Raw genomic sequence first — 12,772 nt, 5'->3', positions numbered from 1 at the left:
TTCATTTTTTATGAAAAAATTTTTTTTTACCCTGTTATTCAGACACCACACAGACTTAACCAATAATATTATTGGAAAGTGTTACCCTTCAGGTCATCTTTCATCTCCGTGAATTTGGGGTCAATCGGTGCATTTTCACTGGAGTAGCGGCCATAAGATGCCAAAACTGAAAACTGTCTCTAATTCGGGAACCGTTAATGCTAGAGACCCATTCTTTTTTGCATTTTGTAGAGCATGTAAAGCCAAACACTGGAGGTAGTATCCGTTTTTTTGCATTCCAAACGGTTTTCGAGTTACGCTATCAAAAAGTACATATTGGTGGTGAAAGCAAAATGTGCAGTACGGTATAGTCAGGTGGCTAAGTCCAAATTTTATCCAGAATTGTGCAATAGATGATAAAAGCATGAAACTTTCCACGATGAATAACCATTGGGTGTTCGTCTATTTTGGATCAGGGGGTTGACAAACACCCAATGGTCATTCATCGTGGAAAATTTCATGCTTTTATCATCTTTTGCACAATTCTGGAAAAAATTTGGACTTAGCCGCCTGACTACTTTTCACCATGAACTAAACTTTGCAAATTTTGCTTCCCTTTTATCTCCAAAACTGGCAGAAATAGGTCCATAATTACTATTGAAGTTGAATAGGAAGCCATACACTGGCAATCTTAATGTGACCTTGAAATTTACCTTTGACCTACTTTTCACCATGAACTGAACTTTGCAAATTTTGCTTCCCTTTTATCTCTCAAACTGGCAGAGATATGTCCAAAGTTACTTTTGAAGTTGAATAGGAAGTCATATATTGGCAATCTTACTGTGAAATTGACCTTTCACCTACCTTTTGATGAACTTTTGATATATTTTTTTGCATATTTTGAAAATTCTTGTTGATTGCATTTTTACAGCTTGTCAAGCAAAAGACTGGTGGCTTTGTCCCTTATTTTGTGTATGTGGGGGTCTATATGAATGCGCTTGCTCCAGCTGGTGGTACAATTTTCAGAGGCGGTATCGCCTCTCTGATCCTCTAGTTTAACACCCTTGTTATTCATATTTTGAGAAATAGGTTCTTGTCAAAGGGATATTTTCTGGAAATTTTGCTTTCCTTTTTTTTTTCAAATGCTCTGGTCTTGCATCTTGAGGACATGTTTAAGAAATAAAAAATATTTATCACCTTATTAAAGTGAAAATGGGGAAATGCAAAGACAACTAAAATTTTGAGTCTAGACATGAATGAGAGGATTATTGAAGACTGGGGAGGGGAACTTTTTTACTCTTTCTTTGAAACATAATAAAAATGCAATATTGCGTTCTTAGTGAAAGATGCAAGACGCAGAGCTGTGCGTTAAATATTACAAGTGTATTGTCGAGCTGCAGGTGAGACAAAACACCAGTAATTTTCAAGCACATCTTGGCAACGCGTGTTGTATCTGGCTTAAACCACGGCCTCTGACTGGCTACTACACTAGTGAGTAACGGGAGTGCAACCGTGGAACGCATTTGTATATGATGTGATGGTATGTCAAGTACAGCACAGCCGAGACTTGTTCTACAGACTAACTGTGGTTTAATGGTTTTAATTAGACATTTTCAAACAAAAAATTGAAAAGTGGTTCCCTATAAAATGACTGTGCTTAAATTCCGTCCATAACATCAAACTAACAAACTGAACCAAAAACACGACCCTCTTGCCAGAGGTAAAAAAAAAAAAAAAAAAAAGCATTAAAAGTTGCTGTATTGAAGTGAATATGAGGAAATGCAAAACCAACTGCAATTTTGGACCTTGTCATGAATGTCCATTGATGAAGAATGGGAACGTTTTTTTTACTCTGGAACGTGTCAAGAACGCAAGTGTGCTCTCACAATTTTTATTGGACATATTCAAACTAAAATATTTGAAAGTGGCAACCTTAAAAAATGACAATACTTAAGTGGAGTTTATTATTGAAATGAATTACTTGCGTCTGGAAATTGTAGCTTACAAGTAGAAGAAAACCACTTTATAACATGACAACAAAAGTTATCTGTACTGTTTAAAGATCTATTATAACAGCATTACAAAACCATTCATCTTCTTCCAAAAGGCATACAATTATAAATGCTACATAGCAATCTACAAATAAACATAAAAAGCCAAGCGTCTTTAGCCCACTTTGCTACAATATAAATGGGACTTCTTGGAACTAAAATTGGCTATATCGTTGGACTCGAGTTTCTGTTGCATGAGGTTTCAATGAATTAACAATGTTAAATAAGTAGTTATTTAACCGATCACCTAGTGACTCTATCTGGACTAAAACCCACACAGATTCAACTATTTGTGAAAACATTTTCATTCATAATAAAATGCACATGCTTTGTGCCCAAAATACCCACAAGCTCTCCCTGTGTAATGTGTTCTTAAAAGTAGAACTACCGTGCCACATCTGCCATTAAGCAGAAGGTATTTAACTTCCAATACAGTTATAATACATAATATATAGGGTCCAATTACATCTGTAATATTCAGAACTATCATTTCCAAATAAATCTGGTCTCTTGACAATTAACCAAGGGCACATCCCTTTCACTTTTTTCAGTACAATCCATACAGTCACCTTTCATCCATACTGTTCACATTCAAAATTATAATGTACATGGCATCAATATTTTGTTTACAGTCTTCCTATCCATCTATTAAACATAATTGCCTTCCATTAATTTATAATATAACAAAGTTTAATGAATGATGAAGTATTTAGGAAAGATGATAAAAGGCAATAATATTCTACTGCCAAGTATTTAGGAAAGATGATAAAAGGCAATAATATTCTACTGCCTTTGAGATTATCTACAATATAATACACAAGCAGTTCCATTAAAAAGCACCAGGCTTCAATAATGGTGAGTCCCAGATGGCAGAACTAGTCCTTTTGTTGAACCTCTGTTTCTTCTTAGCAAACATTGCATTTAGATCTGGAGGTTCAATGACAGGAAACATATCTTCCATGTTTGGTGGATGATAGTGCTGATTTATCAGAGCAGCTTTCAGGGGAGCCCCTGCATAAAAAAAAAAAAAAAAAAAAAAAAAAAAAAAATTAGAGAAACAATATTCTCAGAATTCCAAGTCTTGTCATTAAAATAATCATTAATCATTATTTCTATTTGTTTCTTTATCATTGTTGTTATTATTATTATTATTTTTATTATTATTATATGTAGTTATTTTTTCTTTCGTTAAAAATATTTCAAACCAAAGATACCACCATCAGAATAAGGCAGGGGAACAATTACAAGCATTTTGCTTTTTCATTCCAAAGATCTGCATAAGTCTACATGTTTCTGCTTGTGCACTACTTTTAATACCATACCCTGTGCCCAAGCAGGAATTCTTTTCCTTGGTTGATCTTCATCGTCAGTAGATTCATCTGACTTCAGATCATTGATGTCATAATTATCAGGATCGGGTAACTTGTAGGGCCTCTTGGCTGGTGGAGGAGTCATGTCATAGCTGGAAGATGCCAAGTATTATGCTATATAAACAAAGCCACTGTTACTGTAGTCAAAAACAAGAATAAAAGGACACAAGCCCCTGAAATTGCTTTTCACAGACAATTGCTTTGGCTTAAAAACTTAAAGATAACCACATTAACAAAGACAAATAAAAACTTACGACTCCAAAGTTGTATTCAGTTTGGATTTCATTGGTGCATTTTGATGGGGTTGGTTATGTAAGACTCTGGAATGTTCCTGTTTTGCTCGTTTTTCTTCATCTTTCTTGGAAGCTTCTTTTAGTCGTTGTTTTTCCTATACACAGAATTTTCCAGAATTGAGTTTAAAGTAATCACACTTTATTCATTTTAAAGTATTCAATGAGAATTTTTCAATACAAATATCCAACAGCTTTGGGCCATCTTTTGTGTGAGAAGGTATAGTAATAACAGGATCTATAGAGGGTGTTAACGTTTTTAACTGATCATGAATCCCAGCTTGTGTTAACACCAGACTACAGATCCCACTGTTACTATTATAATCACTTACATTAATTATTACATTCCTTGCTGTTTCTCTGTTAATTAACAAAATCAACACTACTTCAAAACTTACTGCTTGGCAGTCAACCATGTTGTCATCTGCTTAAAATGTGGCACCATTGTTGTTATACTCATAAATGCACAGGAAAATATTTTTCTTATGTCATCCATCAAAAACATGACATATCTACAAATAACTTTCAAAGAATTGCCAAAATACATAGCACACCTTTGTCAGGCAAAATATTTAAATAGTAGAATATTGCATACCATTTCTTTTTCCTGTTCCAATCTTTCTTTCTCAAGTTTTTCTTTTTCCTTGATTTTTTCAAATTCAGCCTTTTCCCTTTCAGCCTTTTCTCTCGCTAGCTCTTTTTCCCTTGAAAAAAAAAACCCATAATCATATAAAAATAATATTCCAGTAACTAATAACCATTACCTTATAAATACTACTAGTAAACTCCAACTCAAAGATGACTTCAGCCAAGTAATAATTATTTAATAATTTCAAAATATTTGCCTTTGACCTTTTGGAAAGAAAAACATACTTCAGTTATTATAATTGCCTAAATTCATTCATTGTCTCATTTTACAAAAAGTTCAATTTTCAATACAAGGCATAATACACATTTAATCCATGTAATTTTGGAAATTGTCATCTTTTTTTAATTAATTGTTTTTCTTTGAATAAACAGAGAAACATTTATTGATCATACCATATACTTCATTCATGCATTAATAACAATAAAGCAGTACCTTTCTTCTCTCTGCCTTTCTCTGAGCTTGTCGTCTTCCTCTTTCTTCAACCTTAGTCTTTCTACTTCTTCCTGCCTCTGCTTTTCAATCTCAGCTAAACGTTCTTCTTGTTGCTTTTTACTTTCAGCAATTTTTCTTTGTCTCTCTTCTTCCTCATACTGTTTCTTGCGCTCTAGCATTTTGTCATGCCTCTTAGCTTCTTCTTCCTGTTCTTGTAGTTTCTGAAGTCTAGCTGCTTCTTCTTGTTTTCTTCTTTCCTCTGCTTCTTGTAATTTTTTTTGCCTAAAATTAAATTTCACTAATCTCAACTAAGAGAACATATGCAAGCCTTAAATGCCATGAAAAAGGCCAAGTATGCAATCAGTTCTTGGGGGAATCTTTGTAATTTCAATAAACTGGTTAGTTCAACTTCATTACATGAAATAAGGTAAAATGCAGCAAATCACCTATCAATTATCAGTTTGATAATATAATGCAATGTAATGCATAATAACATTAATATCTGAATAACCTCTCTCGTATTTTTTCTTTTGTTTCTCTGACTGCCTTATCTCTGACTTCATCACCAAGTTGTTGCCTCTCATGCAACTTTAATTCCAATCTCCTCTTCAACTCCATTTCTTTCTTCTCCTTCTCCTCTTTTATGGCTTGCACTTTTTTCATTCTTTCCTCTCTTTTTCTACAATTAATACAGTAATTTCACGGTCAAGTCACAATTTATATTTTCTGCTCAAATATATAAAAAACATTTTTTAAAATTATATTATCAATTTTCACTAATCCCTTATGCCAATTTACCTCACCTTTTTTGCTCTTCAACTTTTTGATTGATCCTTTCATCCCTTTTCTTCAATCTATCCTTGTCCTTTTGCCTTTTCATTTCCAATTCAGCTTTCTTTTTTTCAGCTATCTCCTGGATAATTATCAATAATGAAACCCCAAATCTGATAATTATTTTCATTATCAATCTACGATATGAAACAGTACTAACTTTTATTAAGTTATCTGTCAGAAAGATATTAGAAAAACATAGTTGAGTCATACTGATATTACCTTCTCTGATGGACTGGCATCATTAACAAAAATTAACAATAACCACAGGGATTTAGACAATTTGTTCCATTGAAAAGCTGCAAATTTACCTCTATTTTTTTTTAATAGATCTGCAAAAAATCTTAAAGACAGTCTCAGTGGGTTAGATTAATGTATAGAAGCAGGTTCTATGTAAAACTTTGATCAGAATTGTATTTTGTGAGATTGTTTATTATTATATTAATAAGTCTGAGTCACAAAAGTCCTGTTAAGACAACTAGAATAAAGAATTAGAAAACGAAAACTATTTATCATGATTTCGGAGCACAGCCAGAAGTACTTCCGGCTCAAGGTCACGACCTCGATTTTCCCACGCTTACGACCAATCACAGCAGGCTTCAGTCAGAATGAGATAGACGTCACGACTACACAGCGAAACTTGTCAGACATGTAAGTGCCGCCTGTCCATCTTTTCGGTACATGTACCGATCAAAAACAGAAAACGTAAAGCCCAAAACGCTCTTATACACGTAACCAACTTTGTATGAGCACAAATATTGTCATTTATTGTGAACAGGCTAATATGATAATCATTCACACTTGAGACCTGTGAAGCGCATACTCACGTGTCGAGGAGTAGTTTCGCCATTGCCTCGTATGTGAGTCCTAACTCAGCTTTAAGTGTCCTCCACCGCCCCACCTCCCTCCCAACATACACAGTCTGAGTGCTTCTTCGTCTGTCTCTAATTTTCTTTCGTATCTTTCGAACTGGAGTGGCTATTTTCTTTCGTCCCCTTTTGTCGCTCTCCTCTTCAGACTTGACGCGCGTCTGAGACATGTTTGCTGTTTTGGCGCCAAATAGTAACATCCGGGTCTCAGCCGTAGTACTTCATTCATAGTAAACCGCGAGACTTAGCGAGAAATTGCGCGTTCTGAAGCCGTACTGTGAGGTGGTAGCTGAGTATTTAAGACGAGTCGTCTTTTATTATTTAATGGAACTTAAAAACGGTATTAGGTAGCTTCATTTTCTGAACGGTTTTGGATAGGATATACCTTGGTCATTATGGGGAAATTGGTGAGATTTCCAGGAAAATTCATTTTCGTGCTATTTTAAGGGTTTAACGCGCTGAGACTGTCTTTAAGAATTATCTTCCAACCTTTAAAAAAAAGCATCTAAAAACCAAACCTCTTCTTTCATTGCATCACCTGAACAAACTCTATTATCATCTTTTAGCACCATTTCAAGTGCACCTGTTCACAAATTTTGCTTTTTTTTAAATAAAAAATTTTGCTATAAATAAATAAATAAATAAACATTTAAATAAATAAATAAATAAATAAATAAATAAATAAATAAAATGCCCACTATATATTTTATGTCTTGTGTGTAATGATGTATAATTAAAGTTCAATCTCTTGGTAACATATGTTGGTAACACAATATTAGTGAAGCATATTAATGTGCACACTACCCTTTAACATTTTTGAGCTCCCACCTTTGATGTCATTTTCTTGGGGGTGTTTCTTTGTATGAAAGAAGTAACCACATTGCCTCTGCTATTCAATGCCTCTTTCTTCTGGTTCAATGCATTAAGAAAAGATGCTGGATGAGGTCTTATAACCTAAAAATGTGTTATATCATCATCAAGCCAGTTGAAAATGAGTTATACATTTTATGAGCCTACTGCCCCCAACTTGGGGTTAATATACCTACTTGTGTGAAAATGTATACATTGTTGGTAAAATTGTAGTTTAATGTATGTATAACATGTATATATCCTTAAACTATATTTGACACTGGCAGCATAAAAAATATGTAGCTAAGATCCGTACCTTATTTCTGGGACATTCTGGAGAAGGTGTCTTCTCAACTATGTCACTGTTATTAGCACTGCTAGGCCTATAGTACGAGGTAATAACAGAAAAAAACTATTGTGTAACAAACTCTAAATCAATCAATAACAATACATTTTAAACTAGGATGGGATTGTATATATATGAGGGGTATTTTTTACATTAACTGAATTAGTAAAAATTAAGAAAATTTTATCCTTGGATTTTACTGTTACTAATGACAACGGATTTAACAAAAGGTAGTGTTCTATACAAATCTATATACATACGTATGGAAGTCAGAATCGCTCCCAGGTGTTTTGCAAGGGGTCTCGCTTTGAACCATTGCTGCAAATATAACCAAAAATGATCATTTAAATATCGTTTTACCAAACCATGTAACAATAGTATAAACATGAAGTCCAGTTGGGAAACAGAAAAAACCAAGTGGACAGTCACCATCAACATCAGTTATAATTTGAAATGAAAAGCAGACTCTACAATGAAATATGTCACACAAACTATAAACAAAATGGCACTTACCTTTATCAGTGTCCTCTTCTGTTCTGGCTCTAGCTTCTTCATCTGAACTCTGGTGTGAAAAGTGTATATTTAATATTAATTAAATTTAGCAAGTAGTCTTTGTTGCTTCCACAGCAAGCAAAATCCTTTTTAACTGTAGATTACATGGTAGGATTTTACAAATTGAGTTACCATCAAATGTTGTACGGTTTTTCTTTTTAAATACATTAGAGAAAATACAAGAAATAATGCACCCTTGGTTTGGTACGGAAAACAAAGACCAGTTTGCTTAATATGTTAGCAATATTTTTAATGACAGTGAAGGAGATCACTGCATACCATTGCTTCTCTTGTCATCTTCTTTGCCTCGGGTGGGTTGACGGCATCAGAGTCTTCAGAACCAGAGGCCGGGGGTCTTTTGCGCATCTTACTTCTACAGAATAATAGAAAATCATGAAGCAAATGTTACACAAAGTGTTACATATTTGCTAAAGCTCCACAATGACACGTGGTTCAAGTTTTGATGGCAAACAGTGTTACACATTTGCTAAAACTACACAAATTTTACTGGCTTTAAGTTTTGACAAAAAAAAAAAAAAAAAAAAAGATTAAGAGACTTTTTTGTGCAAGTCATGTAAAAGATGCTTCAAATTAATCCAAACACACACCTAGTGAACCTTCCAGCATTCTCAGTCAGTGAGGAAGGAGCTTGTGGGTTGGTTGGAGTATTTTCACAGTCAGCATCACTTACACACACCACTTGAGGTACAGGTTTGTTCTGTCTCATTTTGGACCTTGTCGTCCTCTGAGGTGGAATTGCGTCCTCATTGTGGGCTACCTCTTCATCTGAAGACTCAGGCTGCTTTCGCTGTGCCTGTGTGCTGAGTCGTGTTCTTAGTGTCTTGGTACGTGTGGTACGTCGTGGTTGCTCGAGCTGTGCAACTGGAGTGGCCTCATCATCAGATGCATCATAGTCAGTGTTGGACACCACTGTGGGTGTTTTTGACTGCTCAGACCCTGGAGTGTTTGGTTTGACCTGTTGGACCTCTGGTGGGCTAGAAGAATCAGACTGTGTTGTTCTCCCACTTTCTGATTCCTCACTTTTGCTGGTGGCAGGTACAATAGATGATTCACTAGTTACTGCTGGTTTTGCAATGTGTAATTGTTGATGTAGCTGCCTCTGTTTTGTTCTGGTTGATCGCCTTACTTCTCCTTCTGAATCTGATGTTGCTGGACTGCTTCTTTGAACAATATGTTGAACTCGGTCAATAGGCCTGTTATTCGACAGATGTCTAACTCTGTCAGCAGGGCTGTCCTTGGTAGATGAATACCTAGCTTTAGGAGCTGGGGCAGTTGGAACTTGAAACACTGCATCCTTTGATGGGGTACCATTGCTCTCTGTATCTGAACTAGAACACTTAGTTTGATGACGGGATAGCACTTTGGTTCTGGTACTCCTCACAGGGTTCTGAAAAATAATCTCTCATCAACATTTGCTGTCACTATACTTCCACAACCTCCCTTCCAATTCTGACCTGCTTTAATCCCACTTTATTTCACTATAAAATTAATGCTCAATTTATAAATTATTCAACTGTTATAAATGTAAGACAGAAAAGAAACCCAAAGCCAACCTGATTTTTGTCTGGAGTACTGGCGAGTGAAGTGGCATCTTTCTTTATAGGCTTTTTCAGCCTTAGTTTTGAACGTGTAACCTTTCTGTCTGAACCTGGTGTTGCTGCACTGGGTGAACTCTAAAAGTTGATCCAAACAAATTAGACATCTCAAAACTTAATCAAGTCATACTTTTTAACATCAGATCTATCTTATACAAGTAAAAGAAAGGGGTGACAGAAATTAAAATGACCAAACATTCAACATGCTCCTACCTTAGCTGTGGTAACTTGATGTGGGATATTTTCATTCTTAGCTACCATATCTTCTAGATCACTCTCTGTTACAAGTGCATCATCAGAGTCATTATCTTCTTCCTTGTGGATATGTTTCCTTATTGTCTTGGTGCGAGTGGACCTCTGAGTTGAAGAAGATACTCTGGAAGACTTGGATCGTCGGGGACCAGGTTTCCCTGTCAGGGATGATCTATGCAACCCTGATTTCACTCCTAATACAGTAATACTACTTCTCCTGTTCTTCAAAAGAACCTCATTTTCTTTTTTCGTATCTTCAACAACAGCTAAATTGGCAACACAAACAGCTTCTTTTTGAATATCACCACTAACAGGAACCATTTTTTCTGGCACTTCAATAGTAGTTTCCATTTTCTCTTCCCCCTGGATGTTTGAAGTATCCTTCACAGCTTCATCAGAAGTACGACCTATTCTGGACTTCACCTTGACAAGTGTTTTTGTAACCACTGTTGGTGGTGTTTGAGGGGTGTCTGCTGATCCTTTCGACACTGGTGTCTTCATGTTGTCAGAAGATTTCTGAGGATCATTAACAGGTGTTGCCGATTGTTTTGGACTGCCACGCCCTGGACGCATGAACTCCTCAAGAGCATGGATTTTCTCCTTGACTTTCATGGCAACAAAATCCTTGATAAACTTTGGACTTTGAAATGAATTCGCTGCTTGGGTGTTGATTTTGATTGGTGAAACATGTTTGAGTGCATTCTTGGCTTTTAATTCTGTAACTTCAAGCTTGTCCTCTGGTTCACCAGGTCCAACTTCAGCATTCTCTTTGTCATTGATTGGAGTTTTTATGTCATCAGTAGGTTCTACTGCCTTTACACTGTCAATCATATTCATAATGGGGGATGGAGCAACAACCTCCTGAACTTTGTCTTTATTGGACCTTGTATTTCGACTGTTTCTTGTTGTACGCCCTGTGGTATTTGCTGACCGTGTGTTTGGCCTTACATGCCTCTTAGGAGGAGTTTCTTCTTCAACAACTGGAGATCCTTCTTTGGGCTCCATATCAATGCTTTCAGATGTGCTGGACTCAACAGATTCAACTGACTCCTTTCTCGTCTTCTTTCTTTTACCTGTTGCACGACTAAAAAGGCCAATAATAAAATCTTGAATCATACATGTAAAAAATGTTCACAATTTTGATAACCTCACTGCCAAATGCACTAAATTAAGACTTAAAAAGCCAGGAAATGTTAAGCTCTTTGGAAAACCATACCTGGCCTTTTTTGCTGGTGGCTTGCAGTTGTCATCACTTTCAGATAAATCATCTTTCTTTCTTCTACGACCACGTTTAGCAGATGGGGTTTTCGGCAACAGTTCTACCTCTGGGCTACAAAATGGTAAGAGAATTCTACTTTGAGTAATTGAGAGGGTAAACGGTGCTGTAATGAGCAGCAACTCGACCTGAGGCTGACTGACCAGCAAAAGGAAATAAGTTATCCAGATATAACATGCATCACTATCGGAGTTGGAACTACCAATATTTATTTCCTGGTACAGACAAAGACAAATTATTCAATCATGACAGAAAAGATCATTGATGCATATACCTTGACACATCTGTTCATGAAAATGAAATTTAAATGACATTTAAAAGTGTGAAACTGCCACTTTAAACACTTAACTTTCTCCATCACTACAGTGCATGAACTAGGTACAAGTCTGGCAAATCTAAGTTGCAAGTGATGCATGTGCAAGCCAATTATTAAGTTGACAAGGGTGTGTTTTGTATGACTGTAATGTGAAGTCAACTATTTTCTTGTCGTTTAACAAATTTTTCACCTTCAAATTTGTTATGTGCTACCTTAGTGTTACCTTTTAAATGCTTTCTTTGCTTCTATTAATATCTCTTCCAGCCAGGTGAAGTGATCTTCTGCATTATTTGCAAATTGCCTGATAAGTTGTGTTGCAGTGAGATGAAAATTAAATCCATCTCCAGATCTTCCTGCACTAGCTGCCATTATGGAGACCATGTTTGGTTATAGTTCCAACTGCTAGTAGGTTTCCTAAAGCCTCCTGCGAAATGCACATATTATTATTATTATTATTAGTTAATATTTATACTACTTCGTGGTATAAAATGTTAATGTTCAAGTACTGCCCGTGAATATAGAAGTGATAAAATTAAGTGAAGCATATCTGTAGTCAATCAAAATATCACTTTTACTCATGTTATGTTCTACACAGCACTGCTGCAATGCCAATGTTTCACTCATAAGCCTTAAACTTAGTTAAATGGTGTACTAATATCAGCTTTATCATTTAGAAGTAACAATCGATATGTTCATTTGAAAACTGAGCCCAGCTAGCGATTCTTGCGCTACATGAAAAGATTACGTTGCCATGTTTAATAAACATATTATTTGAACTTTAATTTTAATTGAATTATATAAAAGTTTAACATTAGTATGTAACAAATTCTATAAAGTAAGATATCGACGGACAAGTTTACTCACCTTGACAAAATACCTTCCCAATATTTTCAAATTTCGTGTTGAATAATTCAGCCAATAAAAAGGGGAGAAGACGGTGACGTCAGAAGCAAAGCGAAATGATTTTTCGTTTCGATCATAAGAATCAATCTTACAAACTAAAATTAACTGCATTTCTTTATGTTTGGATGAAAGCACTTAAACGTTTTTCTTTTAAAACTAAGCATTGGATTTACAAAATGTGTATGACAAAT

General features: G+C 35.4%; 1 protein-coding gene across 2 annotated transcripts; it reads right to left on the bottom strand.

Annotated features, from left to right (window-relative positions):
* Nucleotides 1–1,856: 1,856 nt before the first annotated feature.
* LOC106166395 (uncharacterized) lies at nucleotides 1,857–12,687 on the bottom strand. Of its 2 annotated transcripts, XM_013544941.2 has the most exons (18): nucleotides 12,543–12,687; nucleotides 11,902–12,102; nucleotides 11,303–11,416; nucleotides 10,048–11,170; nucleotides 9,793–9,912; nucleotides 8,827–9,626; nucleotides 8,498–8,591; nucleotides 8,180–8,228; nucleotides 7,927–7,984; nucleotides 7,637–7,703; nucleotides 7,300–7,425; nucleotides 5,575–5,684; nucleotides 5,283–5,450; nucleotides 4,772–5,053; nucleotides 4,286–4,394; nucleotides 3,655–3,788; nucleotides 3,353–3,492; nucleotides 1,857–3,041 (listed from the first exon to the last, which is right to left on the bottom strand). In XM_013544941.2, exons 2-18 carry the CDS (start codon nucleotides 12,057–12,059, stop codon nucleotides 2,860–2,862), a joined length of 3,834 nt encoding a protein of 1,277 aa, XP_013400395.2. In that variant the 5' UTR covers nucleotides 12,060–12,102; nucleotides 12,543–12,687; the 3' UTR covers nucleotides 1,857–2,859. The 2 variants fall into 2 exon arrangements, with proteins under 2 accessions (XP_013400395.2, XP_086857217.1); XM_087001091.1 differs by lacking the exon at nucleotides 5,283–5,450.
* Between the last annotated feature and the right edge of the window lie 85 nt (nucleotides 12,688–12,772).

Source organism: Lingula anatina, chromosome 1 (assembly GCF_051362555.1).
Source record: "Lingula anatina isolate TDL-2025a chromosome 1, LinAna3.0, whole genome shotgun sequence".
NCBI lineage: Eukaryota > Metazoa > Brachiopoda > Lingulata > Lingulida > Lingulidae > Lingula > Lingula anatina.
Note: the sequence above shows the minus strand (reverse complement) of the source record. Positions and strands in the feature narration are given on the sequence as shown.

Coding starts and splice junctions, on each gene's coding strand:
- LOC106166395 (XM_013544941.2), bottom strand. CDS start 12,059: ATGGTCTCCATAATGGCAGCTAGTGCAGGAAGATCTGGAGATGGATTT. Junction 8,229..8,497: donor AGATGACAAGAGAAGCAATG/GTATGCAGTGAT, acceptor TTTTCACACCAG/AGTTCAGATGAAGAAGCTAG. Junction 3,789..4,285: donor TGGAACAGGAAAAAGAAATG/GTATGCAATATT, acceptor TTCTGTGTATAG/GAAAAACAACGACTAAAAGA.